This window comes from Rhyacophila brunnea, unplaced genomic scaffold (assembly GCF_057557595.1).
Source record: "Rhyacophila brunnea isolate RB1 unplaced genomic scaffold, BYU_Rbru_1.0 scaffold_20, whole genome shotgun sequence".
Lineage (NCBI taxonomy): Eukaryota > Metazoa > Arthropoda > Insecta > Trichoptera > Rhyacophilidae > Rhyacophila > Rhyacophila brunnea.
The window spans coordinates 13866843-13885483 of record NW_028232860.1 but is presented as its reverse complement, the minus strand read 5'-3'; the positions used below and the strand labels follow the sequence as shown (position 1 = coordinate 13885483).

Here is an 18641-nt window from a genome sequence, read left to right as displayed (position 1 = left end):
GCATAATATATCAAATGAGCAACAGTACCTACTTAAGTAAATCTCCCAATAATTAGATATTTTGTTGACTTGGAAAATATCTCTTTTAGAATTAAGTACACTTTTTAGGAGGTTGAATTTTCTATACAATGACATCCCATGGATACAAGAGTCACAAGAGTGTATCTATGTTATCGGTCTACTTCCAGTTGTTTTTATGTTTTTGTATGGAGCTAACAACTGCACCTTCTTTCAGTATTTCCAAAATCTTACCAATAACAATTATTAGCGAACTCAAATATGTGCCCAAAAAACAAACACTATCGTGTGTTTGCTACCTTTTTATCAGGTTATACGTGACGTAAATTTCAATTTGAAAATCCCACGATTAGTAGTGAATTCAATAATAAATCTGCGCGAGGTAAATAATATTGTATAACATTTTGTACAGCATTATATTCATAATATAATTGTTTTAACATTGTTTAATCGTTTAATGAGTACAGTAACAAGTAGGGAATCCAATCCCGAGCCAAAATTCTGATCCCGGGATTTCGGGATTACAATTTGACAATCCCGGGATTGGCATTTTTCCATTGTTAATATAAAATTTTTATATTTACAAATAACATTGATAAAATCGGTCAAAAATAAATCTAGTATAATTTATACTATTTAAGACATTTATTGTTATTATTGTATACGTTCAATCTTGGAAATACATAAGTTTAATGGAGTAAATAATATTGCAATATAAATAATAATGTGAATTTAACATGAGATTGCTGTTACTGATAGTAAAGGCTTAATGAATGGGTTAGCGAGATTTAAAATAGTAAAGCATATCATGGTGTACTTATGGCCTTTCCGCTTCATAAATCTAATTAGTCAGCCAAATATGAAACTGCCGTAAAACGTATGAGATCATGGTGAAATTACTTTTTTAATAGTGCGAAGCATTGTTTTTTCCAATCTTTCTCATTTTTATTAATTTATGTGAAAAAATAAAATGAATCGGCAACTTACACATGGATATTAATCAAACTTCATTCAAACTCAGTTTATTTCTGATGCAGTTATTTGTTATTAAAAGTATTTTTTCTGTTATATTTTCGTTTTTATTTTATTTTCCATAAAAATTTATAAAAAAATCAATCCCGAAAGTTTCGGGATTATGTTTATCAATCCCGGGATTCATAGGTATTGAAAATAGCTCGGGATCCCGGGATCCCGGGATTCGGGATCCCGGGATTGGAATCCCTAGTAATAAGTGACATTATAATATATATTAAATAGTTGCGAGCAGTTTTCCCAGGATCAATGACTGTTTTTTAATAAGCTCTATCATAATACTTCACCCACTTGATCCACTTGACCCATTTCACTTACTTCATCCACTGCACCCACTTCACCCACTTGACCCACTTCATTCCAGGTTGAAGTTCTCTTCTGGCATCCGCAGCACGTAGCGTGGCGGTCACTCTGCGTGATGAGAGGTTGCTTGGTGCATTCTCTTATCTACTCGATACTCCTAAAGTCATACCAATATCGAATATGAATATCGCAGAGCTACTACTAATCCGCAATACCACACATAACATTAGTTTGTTAGCCACTCGCCAAAATTCAATTCGTTACAAAATCCTATGAATATGTTGGAAATAGTGGATAAGTAAGTCACTACATCGTTGCAAACAAAAATCACGGCACGCCACTGGATAATTATGAAGTAGGATCATATTAGGCAAGTACGATTGTAAACAATCACTGTATTATTTTGAAATAATATTTCATTAATTGTTTTTATTTGATATTATAGTGATAGGTACCATCAGTCAATAAGTGGTTTCTTGTAAAATAATAATATTTTAATTAATTAACTGTACAGGTGTTCACTTGGTTACAAGTTATTGATTCTTACACCAGATGTTTCTGACGACTTTAACGATATTTTGAATTTTTTTAAAAAGTCAGTTATGACTCGCATATTTTTTTATAAATGAACTAGGAATATAATATGGTATTATAGTCAGAGAAATTTCAGGTAAGCAACGTGAAAATTGGAAATTGCTGACATCTGTGCTGGTAGTCATAAAGTTTAACATGGAAAATTAATGAAAGCTTTTGAAAATTATCGATAGGTATGTGTATATAATAATATTATATAAGAAATTGTGGGGAATGTACTATTTTTGAATTTGAAAAGTTTGTCATGAAACAAAGAAGAATTAATGACACATGTTCAGCCCTTTTCACAGTGTCTTTTTTTGTTGTTTAGGTCAGTTGGAGTAAATGTTAAAAGAGAACAGTCAAACATGAAGTAACAAAAATATTAATACTTTGCAGCTATAACGTGTTCTTCGATGGAGTTTATATTTTCTAAAAATTTAAAGCTCTTTTCAATTGAGCAATTTCAAGTAAATTTATTATTTAAATGTCGTTAACTCGTTTTCAATAAAGCAAAACTGTATTTTGTACTTACCAATCGATTATCTACGCAAAATCGAAAGACGTACTTACAGTATTCAAGCATAACCGTAGGTACCTATATATTATTGTTCACACTTCATATTATATTACCTATGTTAAGGCTATAATACTTCAGCTGAGGCATGGTCTAAAACTCTAAAACGATCGTGACTAGGCGATGCGCGGATTGTGCAAATGACGCGTGCCGAACAAAATATATTCTGTAATAAAAATTCAACATGCGTCCATTTAATGTTATGTTTATTGTTATATTAGTAATAATAATAATAGTATATTAATTGACATGTTTTCTTTTTCAAATACATGCGTAACGTTTTTTAGTCATCTTTACACGATTTAAGAATATATTCCTCTGACGCCATCATAAAACAAATTGACGTGTTCACACGTCGACTGTCGGTCTCCGATTGGCGACGAGTGCAAAATTTATTCCTATCTACTGTTTAAAATTATTTGCCGTTTCACTTGTGTATGCTCTTAATAAAATCAGTTTGTGTTTGGAGAAAGCTCACTTGTCAGGTATATTTACGGGAAATAAGAAGATAATCCGATATTACTACTAATAACATATAGGTAATATAGGTAAATAAATGGGTAATGACAAATAGGTCACACTAGTGACAACGACACAATAAATTTATATACGATTGAATCCCATATAAACATATTTTTTAAATTATCTTATTATTTTGAACAAACGTGCAGTCATAGACAATCATATTACGGGCAAATGTGTAATGCGTAGAGCTTTAGCAGCCTATCGATTTATATGGACTGGAACAGACACCTTGAGGTCACATGACTTAAACTCGATACAAAACAAAAAATGCCCGGATTCACCAGCAAATAATCCATACAATACAATGCTGAAGAGAGATGCGATGTGGTTATATAAGTTAATATTAATACATTCCTACATACGATAGATGTCGTTAGTAAATTGAATAAATTATTTTTATATAGTATTTATATGATTATATAAATACGTCAATATGAAATTAAAAAATATTCTTCTTAAGAAGGTAGACTTTAAACCAGGAGTACCCAACCCAAATCGTTTGGTGGGCCAAAAAATATTACTGAGCTTGGTGGGCCACTCATAAAAAAATAAAACAAAGAACTTATTCAAAATATTTTATTACATTATAATTAATGTGACACTTGTTTTGTACATAATATATTGTTTGATATCTTTTTCATTTTGACTGGTAATTTAGCCGGCGAGCATCGCAGTTGATTGGTCGTATTTTCTTAGAGCAACCTGCTGAGACGTTTTTACTACATTTAATTGTGAAAAGAACGATTCGCAGTCCTGTCAGATATGTAGTCCTAAATGCTGCTGTAATGCACATTGTTAGTCGTTTTAATTTTGGAAATTTATCTTCGAGGATATACCTTCGAACATACACCTTAACTATATGCTTGATTGCAGTTCTATTAGCTCCATTTGTAAATTTGGAGGCACTGGTTCCACCGCCACGTGAAATGAGTTAAGAATATTTTGAACATTTCCTCATACTTTTGCATACATGCGACAAGTACGGAGTGTGTGGAGCAGGCATAAGCATAAAAACAGGTACTATCCAGTGACTTCCCGTGGGGGTAGGCTGATTGAGCGTCGCTTGGGGGCGGCAGTTACTCGAAGGGCGGCAAATCGAGGAGAATCATTAGGTATATATAGAATTAGCTACCTAAACGTAATAATAACGGAAATATCTTTCCATTAAAAAATCAGCTCACTGGTTGGAAACAAAGTGTATTAATTAACTAACATACAAGGTTTAATAGGACTTTATTTTTTTTTGTTGTGTTCGCGATGTCTAGTTTGCTTCCGTTGTCTTTGGAGGTCACGTCCTTAATGACCAGCAATGACACGTGCAGATTTTTGAATTATATGTAGGTACATACTTGCCTAATTTAAAATTTATCCAAACATTTTTGCCAGTCGCTCGTGAGTTTAGGATGTTACCAGGTGTATTTTTAAATCTATCTGAAACCGTGGAAATATATTGAAGCAGAAATGGCATTTAAATTAGATTTAGTAGTATATATTTTGTCGGTAATGTAGCTAGCTATACCACACATTTCTTAGATATTTTTGTCAGAAGGATAAGCTGCTTAGGGGCGGCATTTTATCTAGGGACGTCACTGGTACGTAATGTAAATGCGATAAATTTACGAGATTTTTTTTTGTATTGTATGAATACCAAAATGCAAAATATAGGAAGATGAAAACTTCAATTGGGCCTTGGGCTGCAAAAAGTCTTCATTTGGGCCGCGGGTTGGGCATGCCTGCTTTAAACAATCGCCTAGTATATAGTTTTCGCCACTGCTAGATACCTATACAAAATATTGCTTAATTATGTATTTTTATAATTTTCTACAACTGTAATATGTTAGTTTTTATTTTACCTTTTTAATGATTTCGTGCACCAAATGGCATGTTGACGTGATAGCGTTTAACATGGATAATAAATAGGTAAGTACCTAATCGGTGAACAATGGTCACTCAAAGGTCATCTACAAGCTAAGTCAAAATTATTTAATTACTTAGCGTTTCTGTCAACACGGATAAAACCGTCTATATTGATGTATTTCTTTGTTTGTTCACAATCACAGCATAACCATATCAGAAAATAATCAATATTGAACAGGTCAAATAATATTATATTATATTGTGTTACGTTTGTATTCAAATAAAAAAAACCGTAACTGTTTCAGTGCATGCTTGATTTCCTTTATAGAATAGGTACGGAGGGTCGTAGGTATATATGCACTCGTTCTGTGCACAGTAAACCTGCGTAAATATATTGTACTACTGATTACTAATTTGGTTTTTATATCCTCTGATATTAATTATTCAGTTAATTAAAGAAAAACCAAAAAAAGTCGTTTTTCCCACTTCATTTTCTCTGTTTTAATTGACAGATAAATTAAGATAGTAAATCAGCGTTTGCAGTTTACTCGTACCTACATCCTTTGGACACGTGTATTTAGTCATATACAATATTATTATCCAATTTATCCTATTTTGAAAAAACTGAGGGTACGCCTTTTCCCCTCTATACGGTCGATATTATTTATCTCGTAATATCAAAACATGTGTTGATTTTTTTTTCTGTGATTTTGTGTTGGCTTGTCAGAGTTTCATGAAAATAACATTACGAAACTTATCAAAATAATTCAAGCTATCGGCCATAAAGTTACTAAATATAAACACGAATAAACAGGTCTTTCATTTATAATGTGTACGTAACAATAAGATAGGGTGATAAAATATTTTTATCATGTAAGTACATATACAGAAAGATTTATGTAGGTAAATTAAAATGAAAATAAACAAACAAAAACACCCCACTAACTCGTGTTTTATATTTTAATCAGCGATGTAGAGATGATATTAATTGTTAAAAATTGAATAGGACTCGTTTCCATCAAATGAAAAATCGGAGCCACGGTTTCGACTTTTTAAAAAATATTCTTACTTAAATTTAATAAAAATAGAGGAATGTTGTGGATATTTTATAAAATTAATTAAAAAAAAAATCACGAAGTTCGTGTCTATCAAGATATCTTTACCAGGCTGATGGCAGTAGCGAAGGGTGGAGGGTATGCTGTTAAGATCCGCCATAAATAGTGCACTTTAAACTTTGTTAGTCATACGTATTTGATTTTATTGAACTAAGACTACAATATTATTTATAGATGGTGTTGGTTAGTTTTTAAAAATCAATTAAAGCCTACCTAAACGAAGTATAATGTATATATCATGGGCCCCACATCGCGAAGCGGGCCCCAAGGCTAGGATTTTTGGCGGCCCTCCTACCTATCGTTAAGGATAAAGGCAGTGTGACGCTCGACAGTAGCGTTTTCCAAATGGTGTACGCGGTAAAATTAACGTATATGTTTAGTGTTTTAACACATAACTCTAAATAATAATATTATTGAAGGAAAATAGCGCCGCAGTCGACTTTTTTACTATTAAAGCAAATTTTTTATGTGTGTTTATCTCACTTATCTGATCGCCTCGCCGGACCCCTCCTAAGACTGGGCCCCTAGGCTAGAGCCCTGTCAGCCCCCCCTTGTGGGGGCTATGGTATATATTATATAACTTGCAAGAAAATCGTTATGAGATTGCTATAAAAACAAATATGGTAGTCTTGTAATACAAAAGTTAAAACATTATTATTATTGTTCATTCTTATATGTGCACTCCCAACTCTCAGAGAGTGGCAATAGGTAAGGACATTAATAAGTATATTATTTTTTTATATATTTATTTTTTGATTTATCAATGTAAAAGTAGTAATATTAATTTGAAGTTCAATTAGAAAATGGTCAGTACAGCGTGAAAGGTCATTGAGATATTTCCAACAATACTTTGAATTGAATCTAATTAGTCATACTAACTAACTGCATAAAATTAATGTCAAGTTCGAAATTTAGTTCAAATCAAAAGGTCTTCACGTAGACACAGTCAAAATGAGGAAATTTAAAATCAATGAAAATATTTAATCATTTGCGTACATGTAACCAACTTACGTAGGTATTATACTGATACTGTGTTTTATTTAATCTTAACACGCTCCTGTCTCGGAGGAAAGCGATAACACAATGAATTTTACGTATGGCGTCTTTGCAAGATAGTTAAACATAGGTGCGATTAATTACAATATTAATTGCACAATGTTAAACGATGGAAGATTTTTTTACTGTCGTCATGAAGTTAAACGGTAAAATGAAATATCTACCACGTCCAATCCAAACCAGGACCATGCTCTGGATCGAAACACACAACGTGAAAGAAAACAAATGCTACACTCAGAATAGTTTGACAGATGATTACAGTCACTACCTAGTAGCATATTAAGTGATTACAGCATGGCCTCCACATCCTGAAGCGGGCCCCCAGGCCAAGATGTTTGGCGGGCCCCCAACCTACCGCTAAGGTTAAGGGTAGTGTGATGTTCTACAGTAGTGTTCCCCAACTGCTATTCCGTGGAACACCAATGTTCCGCGAGGTAAAATTAGGGGTATTTCGTCTATTTTTAGCGATACTTTGTATTTTTAAATAAATCTAGAATTATTGAGTTGTCGGTACTTGGCATCATATTATGAAGCACTGATCACGACCCCCTTTTGTTGTAGTCAAGTAACTTGCAAACCTTCATTATATTGGAAAAATAGTCATCGTCATTAGTCAGGAAATACACTAAAAATAACTATAAAATAAAATTTTACACAGCCCCCCAGGCTAGATCCCTGTCAGTCCCCCCTTTGTGGGGGCCATGGATTAGAGTATCTGGAAATTAGTGTGTTTTCAAAGAGATTCTAGGGTAATAGGTGTACGATAGTGTAGCCTAATGTAATCTTTGGCAACATACACAGTCAATAGAAAAATAAAAACATTATGTTATATATGAGGAAGAATCATCAGCCAAGTGTCGTCGCTTGACAAAAGAACGAGTTCAGCGATGGCGTGCTCGACAAAGTCAGGAGACTGCAAAGACTCCGCCGGGCTAGTGCTGCAGGACACAGACAAATAATTGGGTCTGAAACACCAGAACAAAAATACAGTAATACAGAATACACACGTAAACTTATGACTATGAGAGACAGTGAGACAGGGACAAGACAGGGATAGATGGTAATATTTGCTATTAGTGGCACGTTTAGTGACGTAAAGGTCTGACGTACTAACTGATGTAGAGGCCCCCTAAGATAAAAAAGAACAATCTTATTTTAATTCTCCAAATAATTTTGTTATGCTTTTGATAATATTTTATACTCAGTGTGTGAGAAATGTACTTAATTAAAAGAAATCTTTTTTTAAATTTCAATAAGTATAATTTTAATAACTTTGTCATTGGTTGTTTCTAGTCATCAGTGGCGAAGGGTGACTTTTGGTAAGAGGTAGGCTTTGGAGATCTGATAAAAAGAAAACACTTGTCAGGTATAATTACGAGAAATAAGAAGATAGGTAATACAATATTACTACTAATAAATAGGTACACACTAATGACAACGACACACTAATTTATTGAAACTTAAAAAACTCACTGACGACATAAAATTTAGGCGATCAGTTTAAATTAAGTACGTATTTTTTGAAAACATTTATACATCAAAAATCATTATATAAAAGTTCTTTTTATTTTAAAAAACAGTCTATATTTATTAATATTCGATTAAATATCATGGAAATATTTTTTTTAAATTATCTAATTATTAATTATTTAGTTTTAGGCTCTGCGATCGGAGCTTACCTTAGTTCATACAATTCAATATACTGGGCGGGGCTACGTGACGTAAAGTCCATATGAAAAAAAATAAGATTTATTTGAAACATAATCCGATCTTTATTTACGTCAAGACAGATGGCGTGCTGTGGTTTTTTTTTTCAAACCTTTGCAGATTGTTTCGTAATTTTTCTGTATAATACATTCCTACACATACGGCATCGTTGGCAAAATAAATTATTTTATAGAATATATTATAATCAAGTGATTATATAAATAAGGCAATGTGCAATTAAAAAATATTTTTCTTAAGAAGGTAGGCTTCAAATAATCGCCTAGTATGTAGTCTTCGCCACTGCTATAGATCTACCATCGTAAGTTGGCGGCCGGTCGAATTTGAAACTAAAATTGTCTATCGAGGATAAATTTGTTACAAATGCCATTTAATTTTACAACATGTTTGGATTGCATAATATTTGTACAGAAATCTACTACCAATAAAAAATTATAAATTACCATTTTTTTGTTAGTTATGGTAATATTCTCAATGTCATACTAGCGCCCTCCCTGAAACGCCAATTTATGATGGTAGATCTATAGTCATAGGTATTATAATTATTTAGTGTTGTCTTCACCACGACAATCAAGTATTTATAAATTGATATCGATTCAATTTTGGTTATTTATATCTATAATAGTTTTCGAGCCTTAAAGTGTTGAATGTGTATAATTAAATTACAATTGACCTATCGAAATAAAATATATTGCTACCTACTCAGTAAGATGATTGCGGTTGCTATATAAATAAACAACACGGCAAACAAATAATTCAATTTATTGTGATTTAGCTTTGACTGAGTTAGTTGGAGTGTATTTTTTTCGTGATAGCGGTATAATAGTTTCACTGTAAAGATGCTGTTTTTAAGCATGTTTGTGATATTCGTCGGAGTGGCTTCGGCCCAGGTCACGTACCCAGGACAATGCGACGAAAATGTGAAACCTATGGAAAATTTCGACTTAGATAAAGTAAGTCGAATTGAATAAAATTGTTTAGATGATTTTTTAAAACAGCTTGATACTATGGGCTACAGTTGGTTAATACAAATATAATTAGGAACAACCTGAGAAATATAACTATTATAAAATAATTCTAGAAAAGTGCTTGTATGGAAATCAATTTGATTCGTCATCAGTTGCATTCTGGTCAGTGAGGTTAATTACAACTTATTAACCTATAATATTATTGTTTTTTAAAATTCTGTTAATAGTGGTGAACATCTTTTATAGTTTTAAATAAATTTGAAATCAGATCTCTTGAAATTTTAATAGTAGTTGCTCAAAATTCAACAAAATTGTGTTTTTGCTAATTGATTTTCAAATGGAAATAACACTTGCAACTTTAATGGTACCATCTTTGGAAAGTCGACGTTCTATATTTGATCAATATTTTCTTTTTAAAATTATCAATGGTTTTGTTGACTCGCCAAACCTACTCGAAAGGGTGGGTTTCCATCGTCCATCAAGATTTACGCGAAACCTAACTTTGTACCATGTCAGTCATCATCAATATCATTATAATATGTATTTCTCCACCGTTGATCCATTTAATAATTCACCTATTTCATTTAAACGCGCCATCTCCAAAATTTTGTAAAAATAGATATATAAACTTATATATATTTTTTTTATGTTATTTTTTTGTAATATTTAATCATTATTCTTCCTCATTTTTCTCATGTAATTTTCTTATGTAATTTCTTTATATTTATGTTATTCTTACTATTTTATTAGGCTTAACTATATTATAATGTATACATGGAAACTTTGCTGCTTGCAATAACTTTTCATTATTATATTTAAAAATTTTGTAATCAATATGTAACCGTTTGTTTCCTTAATAAAAAAAAACACGTTAATTACAAAATTAATTAAAAGGGCCCGTAAGCATTGAATTTTAAGTGCAAGTTTTCTTTTAAGGGATGAAAATATCCTATTAGCTAACGATAATATATTGGTTATGTTATATTGTTGACATAGGTAGGTAATTAATTGATTTAATTTTGTCGTTGAGTTGAAACGGAATGCGGCCTGTTACTGAATTCAATCGTAATTATTATTAAAATATTTTGCAAATTTAACCTATTATTTATTCAATGACTTAAACTTAAAAGATGTAAAAATATTAGAAAATAGTGCAGTTACGTTAAAACTAAAATTTGGAAAGACTTGACATCCTCGCATAAGTTATATACACGCATATATACGCTTACTTATAAAATACGTTATTATCAATCACGTTTTACACGGTTCCAGATAGTTTATCTTCAGTTTTACCACATAACAGATTAGTGAAATGTAAATGTAAAAGTCGGTCGATAAGGACCAATGTTTTGAAGCAGGGTTCGCTTTTATCACTTTAAGCCAGTGATACACAGACCGCGGTCCAAAATAGAGCCAAATTTTTCATTGAATGCGACAAAATTCTAATTTCCTATATATATTAAGTTTTATCGTGCAAATATATAATATGTACGTAATGCACAGTGTAAAGTGATTGGAGTAGCTGATATGTAACTATTAAATTAAAAATAATAAAATGTATGTCTCGTCTAGTATAGTATCATTATTTTTCAATACTTTTCCCACTGCGTCTCATGAAAAATTAGAAAATGGATAAATCGGCCCTTCTTTCAAATAGTTCGTGCACCACTGCTTTAGCCATAAAACGTAAAGTACAAGCGCCGACTGTCCCGAAATATTGAATGCTCATTTCGGTTATATGAGGCGTCTAATTACAAAAAGCGACAAGTCCACAATTCAATATTTTCGGGAAACAACGTTTTTATGTTTCTAGCTTCAATTATTTGTTTTAACGTGAAATGTTTTTTTTCGTTGTATTCTATGTCGAAATTAAAACCAAATGGCAATTTGTTTCAGCCGATAAACTCTTAAATGTAATAAATATAGGCAAAATAAAATTGGACTTAGCGCTACTTGTACTTCACTTTTTAATTTATCCCGCATATGGCACATATTTCCGTGGCACAGTCATAAGTTTACCAGATGCTACAGCATGGGATACGCCCTTTTCAATATTGAACGTTCCCTTATTGGTTGACATACACACGCGCGAAATCAACCAAGCTTTAAATAATATGAAAAACGGACTTGGCGCTTTTTGTAATAAATCGAGAATAAAAATAATTTTTTTCGTAGGGTTATGTCGCGTTTTGGAATTTATAGATCAATAAATATTGTGTAAAATTATACAAAGAATACGTGCGTATCTTTTTCTCGATTTTGACCAAATGTGGACTTATCGCTTTTTGGAATTAGACGCCTCATATATTATCAACTTACTGAATCTTATTGAAACATACGTAACTATTGACATCCCATATTTTTAATATATTCCCATGTTTTTAAACACTTGAGATCCATACCATGTTATACTACACCCAGTAAGGTATGCCAGTTCCTGTTAATTTTGTGTTCCATGAGTTTTACCTTTTTATTAAATAGGTCTGTAAAAAATAGGAGAAACAATGCTTAGGCTGGTATTAGATTATATTAGAGATTAGACGATCAAGGAACTTCGACAGATATTTTATATTTTTTTTTTACAGTGTAGTAGGATACTTATATTATTGATAAAATACCTCTGTCTTTTATACAAAGTAATGCTACGGAATTATCTTTTATAAACAAAATAGTCGTCGACAAAGGGTGTTTTCAGTGTTACCAGATGACATTTTCAAAATTATGTAGATTGAAACAATGTATAAAAATAAACAATTATACTTAAAAACTTTCACTCGAAATTGAACATAGCAAAGCCGACTCTTTCGAAATTTCATTTAAAATTTCAGTTCAGTGGCGTATGGTACGAAATTGCCTGGATGGAAGAAAATCCTACATTCATCGGAGACTGCGTTGTGGCAACATATACCAAGGAAGGTGACGCCATCAAGTATTCCGTCGACTTGGTCGCTGCTGGAGAACCGAGGAACTACTTGGGAAAAGCTTCAATAGACGATGATGCCCACGGTCATGGAAAAATGACAACTACGGAGATCGGCTCAGGTATGCGATATTTCGTATAGGCTGTAGGTTCTATATACAAAAAATATGACATAATTTGTCACTCCGTTTGTATTTTGTTGTAATGGAAAAATATTGTTAAATTGTACATAATGTAGAGTAGCTTCTTCATAACTTTGCACTCCCGGCTCTAGAATGAAAATGATCTAATATAAGTATTCTAAAAATATTTTTTTACATATAGAGTTTATTTATTTTCTTATTATTATATTTATTAATACAGGTGAATATCATTTGATCCAATTTCATGCGAGGTAATTAGGCAAAGAGGCGTAGTAAAAAGCGCAAAAAAGTTATAAAACGTATACTCTACATATTGTGTATAATACAATACAGTCGAAAGCGTTAGCAGATAAAGATTAAAACCAGTGAACTCTTCTTCAAAAAATATTTCACTGAGCTGTGTACAGAGTGTTCAATTAGATAATTAATTTATTTTAAACAATTCCGTAATATAAATAACAGTGGCGAAGGGTACATGTGGAAAACAAGATTGCATTATCGCAAGAGTATTATTAACATATCATGTTAATGCTGTCAAAAGTTGGTAAAGCCTCAATTACATTGAGCTTCTTTACGAGCTGTTTGTTGGCGAATTTATAATCTGCCTGTAAAGTCGCCCAGTGTAATCATCGAACATGTTAGCTTGTTCGATGATTACACTGGGCGACTTTACAGGCAGATTATAAATTCGCCAACAAACAGCTCGTAAAGAAGCTCAATGTAATTGAGGCTTAAGCCGATAATTTACGTATTTATAGTTAACAGCGGATTATGTGTCTATATATAAATATGTATGCTAAAAAAAACTCTAGATCATCCGATATTATAGAATATGCGCATGAAGCACAAATAATTAACATTATGCCTGATTTTAGAAGGCATGTAAACTTTAAATTGTAATTACTCCATAACATGATTTCGAGACTACTAAGTTTTGGCAGTAGCCCCACATGTATAGTTACTGCCAAAAGTCTCAAAATCAAGTTATGTAGTAATTGCAATTACAAAGTTTGACATGCTCTCTAAAATCAGGCATAATGCTGATTTCCTTGTACTTTATGTGCATGTTCTATAATATATTGGATGACCTAGCATACATTTTATTTATATAGAGACGCATTATTCGTTGTTAATTTTAAATACCTAAATTGTCGACTTTGAGATCAAATTTTGGCAGCGACCCTACGAATTAATAATATGTTGTGTTTAGATGTAATGCTCCTACCTCATCTAATCTAGTTAATTAGGTATCAGGTAAACATATCATTGTATTTCTGACCAAGAATCACAATGTGTGACTAAAAATAATCATTGTCGAAGATGAAAGTGTTATAGGACCCTTAGGTGTCAGCTGCAAGAATTTCGTTACGATTTGGATAGTATTAATTTTTTTTTGTTAAATAAAGAATTTTTTAAGATTAATACCGGTTTCAACTGTTTCGAGGTTCCTTTTTAAAATATCTTCTCTGACATCTGCGTCAAAGAAAATCACTGAAATTACCATTGCTGTGTGCATATTATCATAGTCAATACCATCGTAATCCATGTTTCCTGATAGGAATTGATCCCTTTGATGTTTGCTTCAGGGATTTCATTACGACTTGGATAATATTTAATAATACAAAATTTGTGAGAAATGCGTACTTTTATAGGATTTTGACACTATTTAATAAATATCTGGCTTGAACTGTTTCGATATCTTTTTTTTAAATCATCTCTGACATCTGCGTCAAAGAACTACGCTGAAATTATGACGTATGCATTTAATTATTATAGTCAATACCCGTGGTTTTGTATTTTTTCAGGTCTACACATCATATATTGGATTCTCAGTTCGGATTATACCAATTACTATCTCGCTTATGGCTGCGTCAACAAGGGTGAAGATAAAAAAACAAGTGAGTCAATATAACATTAACCGTTATAGTTATCTACATAATTATCATCAACTTAAATATTATACTCTATTGGACGCATATAATTTGAAAACAACTCAGATATTATAATTTATAATATACAGAGTTACAAATCACAAAAACCGATTGTCAAAAAAAAATATAACAATTTGTTGACCGTTTCGATATGTTAAAGTTGTGCATTTAAAAATGCAATCAATATTCACTGAGTACGCAAGTACCTACCTGCTCTCTATAATTCAGAATATTAACGTGTTTATTCACTTTATCAATATTATAAATAAAATACTCTGCAGATATATTATTTCCCATACAGATTTAATTAAAATAATTCTTTTCTCTTCTCCAATTCCACAACTCTTTAAATTACAAGAACTCTACAATAATTTCAATGAATCGCCATGCAATAGACCGAGTTTATTATTGTTTCCATATTTTTTTTGTTTCCATTTAAAAATTGTTGAATATTCATATAATTGAAATATTTAGTATCATATAATACTACGTTTTGTTGCACGCTGTATTTTAAATACTTTATTAAAATAGTAATTAGGTATCTAATATTTTTCCTTTACGTACACTGTTCATATTTCTAAATACTCTTTAAAAAATCTTTTAGTGATTCGACAATAAATGAGAGATGATAATACTATGTTCTACATTTAGTGTATAATTTATTACATTAAATTTTTTACTGCTGAAATTTACTTACTAAACATTTTCATATAAGAATAGTATTTTCAAATTTTAGAAATTAATTAACAACGGTTTAGATATTTTTTCAATATTCTTTTTATAAGTACATATATAAATTTGGGAAGCCTTTATTAGCGCAGCGCTCTATACATCCTACGCACATTTGTAGTACCAAAAGGTAAATCCGCCTCTGGACAAGGGTACCCAAATTTCATTCCAATGTTTGTTTTCAATTACCTAAGTTCTCGTTACACAATATACCAAAAAATATGTTAAAACTCAGAAAACACAACCTTGATGTATTTATAAAGAAATCGATTATAAATGTCAATTGAATTGAATTGAATCACACGTACTTCCTGGTATCTGCATTAGTTTGTTACTGTTGTTATAAAAAAACAAATATTCTTAATTATTTCATATCAGTCCAATAATTGTAGCCATGTGACAGTTTATGACGAGAGCAGTGATTCCATATTACACGAGCCAGTAGCGAAGGGTGGAGGTATGCTGTTGAGATCAGCCATGCATAATGCATATTAAACTTTGTCAAACATACGTATATGTCTTCATTGATATGACGACAATTTACAGATGGTGTTGGTTAGTTTTTAAAATTCAATTAAACTCTGCGAAACCAACCCATTATAGGTACCTAATAGTAAAAAACAGTCGTCTATCTATAAAATATATAAAATTATGCAATTAAATCAAACATGACTTTGGATATTTTATAATGGGCAGGTCTTAAAGAATTTAAAAAAATGAACCAACAATATGTGTAATATGTGCATATTCTTAATCCAATGAAAATAAATAAGTATGAATGAAAAAGTGTGCACGATTTTGTCGTATCGCCCAAAATATACCAAAACTATTATGGTTTGGTTTAGGCAATGTTTAATTGATTTTTAAAAACTAACCAAATCCGTTTGTAAATTGCAGTCATAGTTCAATAAAAACAAATACGTATGACTAACAACGTTTAATGTACACTATTTATGGTGGATCTTAACAGCCTACCTACACCCTTTGCTATTGACACGAGCTCGTGTCAGAGTTGAGTGAAGATTCGTAAAAGCTTACGAAAAATGTTGCAACTACCACATTTTTGTAATAAAATAAAATCACGGTTTTTCACGTGACCTGTGAATAAAATAATGAAGCAGTTTGAAACTTTCAGTTTAAGGTTGTAATAAAGAAACGTTAGCCAAGAAGAACATAAAACTATCTATGATATAATTTTATATACAAACAAAATACCTTTACAGTCTTTACACACTACGAAATAAATAAACATTGAAGAAATGTCTTATACTTATTGCAGGATATAGATCGGGGTCAATTATTGTTTGATTCCCTTGATGATTTCAAAATTACCGCCATTTAGCTACAACTTGCGTATTGATGTTAATATTATAATATATATATTTTTATTTTCAGTTTCCACCTGGATCTACAGCAGAACAACCGTTCTCAGTCCTCAATCCGTTCTATTAATCAATGACAAAATCAAAGGAATCGACGGAATAGGTTGGGACAAATATACGTACACCAATAACACAGAATCTGCCTGCAAGCATAAGTGATCATAATTATTAACATTGAATCAGGAATAAAACTGTTTTGAACTTTCGCGTTTTGCTTTATTATTTATAATTTTAAACATCTACTGAAATCATTGGGGGTTGTCTAAGGATCGGAACACCATACACACACTGTAAAGGCGTAAATTGTCATAAAACAAGGTATTCAAGGCTACCAAAGCGCCTTCGTCAATTGCAGTGTAGATACTAACAGAGTCTTTATGCCGAATTGTGGTGCACGTAGGCTATCCACAAGCTTACGTTTATTAGGCGGTCATGACTACTGCATGTACATAGTTTATTAAGAAATTGAGCTATTCAATGCCTACTTAGAAGTTGTGACCAGCTGACCGGCGCTTTGACACGCGACTCGGCCTCAGCCAAGGTCTAGAACGATTCGCCATCACTGACTGGCGCTGCACAATTGAATGAAATACCCAATAGAAATACACGTATGCCATAATTTTAACCTACAAGTAGGCGCGCACGCAAAGGGGTGGATATCGGGTCCGGACCCCTTCCAGAAACGAAAAAAATACAATTTACTGATGTAAATGGAATATTATTACTTCTTCTTTATGTTTGTCGGAACACCATGACTGAAGATAGTGACCATGTTTTGGAAAAAGGTTCCCGCCTCCGCTCCCGTTATGTATATGCAGTCACGTCGATGCGCGACCGTCTATGTGCCAGTTCAAAGAATTTAAGCCCTCATTTTTGAAGATAGTGACCAGGATGAGATGGCTATTGAACAGTTTTCTGAATGGGTAGCTCCACTTCTCTCGTCATTGGTCCTAATACACGTAAGTCCTGTGACCGCTGGAAGACCCATGGCACTCTAAAATTGGTGTAACTATTTAGATTCTAGGCTCCAATACTAGACTATAAGTGAGCAGTGTCTGCAGATGGAGAATTTACATGGACAATTGCGGTATTCGACGATTGAAGTGACGAGAAACTATGAGCACCTAATACCCGGGTGGGGTAAATGCGGAAGTCTGTTAGTTTTCCTTTTTTAAATGGACCCTTAATGTCATTGACCCTTCCCAAGTAAATATGCAAGTCTAATCGTCTCTCTTCATAATGGCCTAAGAAATTTGCCCTTTTTGGCAACTTTTGATCCGTACAGAATCAATGTGTCGAATTGAGTTTCATATTATAATTTTTAGCTTTAAATATGTGAACTATAAACAGATTAAAACATATCGGACAATCTCTTGAAACCAAATGTACATATTATTATTTAAAAAAATATCCGTGAATATGACGCTTGAGATTATAGAGTTATAAACCATCATATCGAGATGTGAGGGTTTTAACCTATGATCTAACAATATTTGAAGGAACTATTTCGTTTATTCAACGAATAATTCAAAAGATTTAAGAATGTACCATTCTGATTATTGAACATACATAATTTTGAAAAACACTTTCGGAGAACATATGTTATAAACAATAGAAAAAATCTTTTTTCAAAAAGTAAGCCACCCTGGCAGGGAATCGAACCCTGCATCTCCCGGGTTTACGCCCCATACGCGCAATACCTCTATGCTACGCGGTGACATACTAATTGCGACAAATTTTAACTATTGGCCACTTTTAATGCCCACTCATCAGTACTCTTCTAAATC

At 32.2% G+C, this 18641-nt stretch overlaps 1 protein-coding gene across 1 annotated transcript; it reads left to right on the top strand.

Annotated features, from left to right (window-relative positions):
* The first annotated feature begins 9534 nt into the window (after window positions 1-9534).
* On the top strand, window positions 9535-17059 carry LOC147071227 (insecticyanin-B-like). Its single transcript, XM_085948265.1, has 4 exons — window positions 9535-9734; window positions 12578-12791; window positions 14618-14710; window positions 16868-17059. Exons 1-4 carry the CDS (start codon window positions 9621-9623, stop codon window positions 17011-17013), a joined length of 567 nt encoding a protein of 188 aa, XP_085804391.1. The 5' UTR covers window positions 9535-9620; the 3' UTR covers window positions 17014-17059.
* The last annotated feature ends 1582 nt before the right edge of the window (window positions 17060-18641 follow it).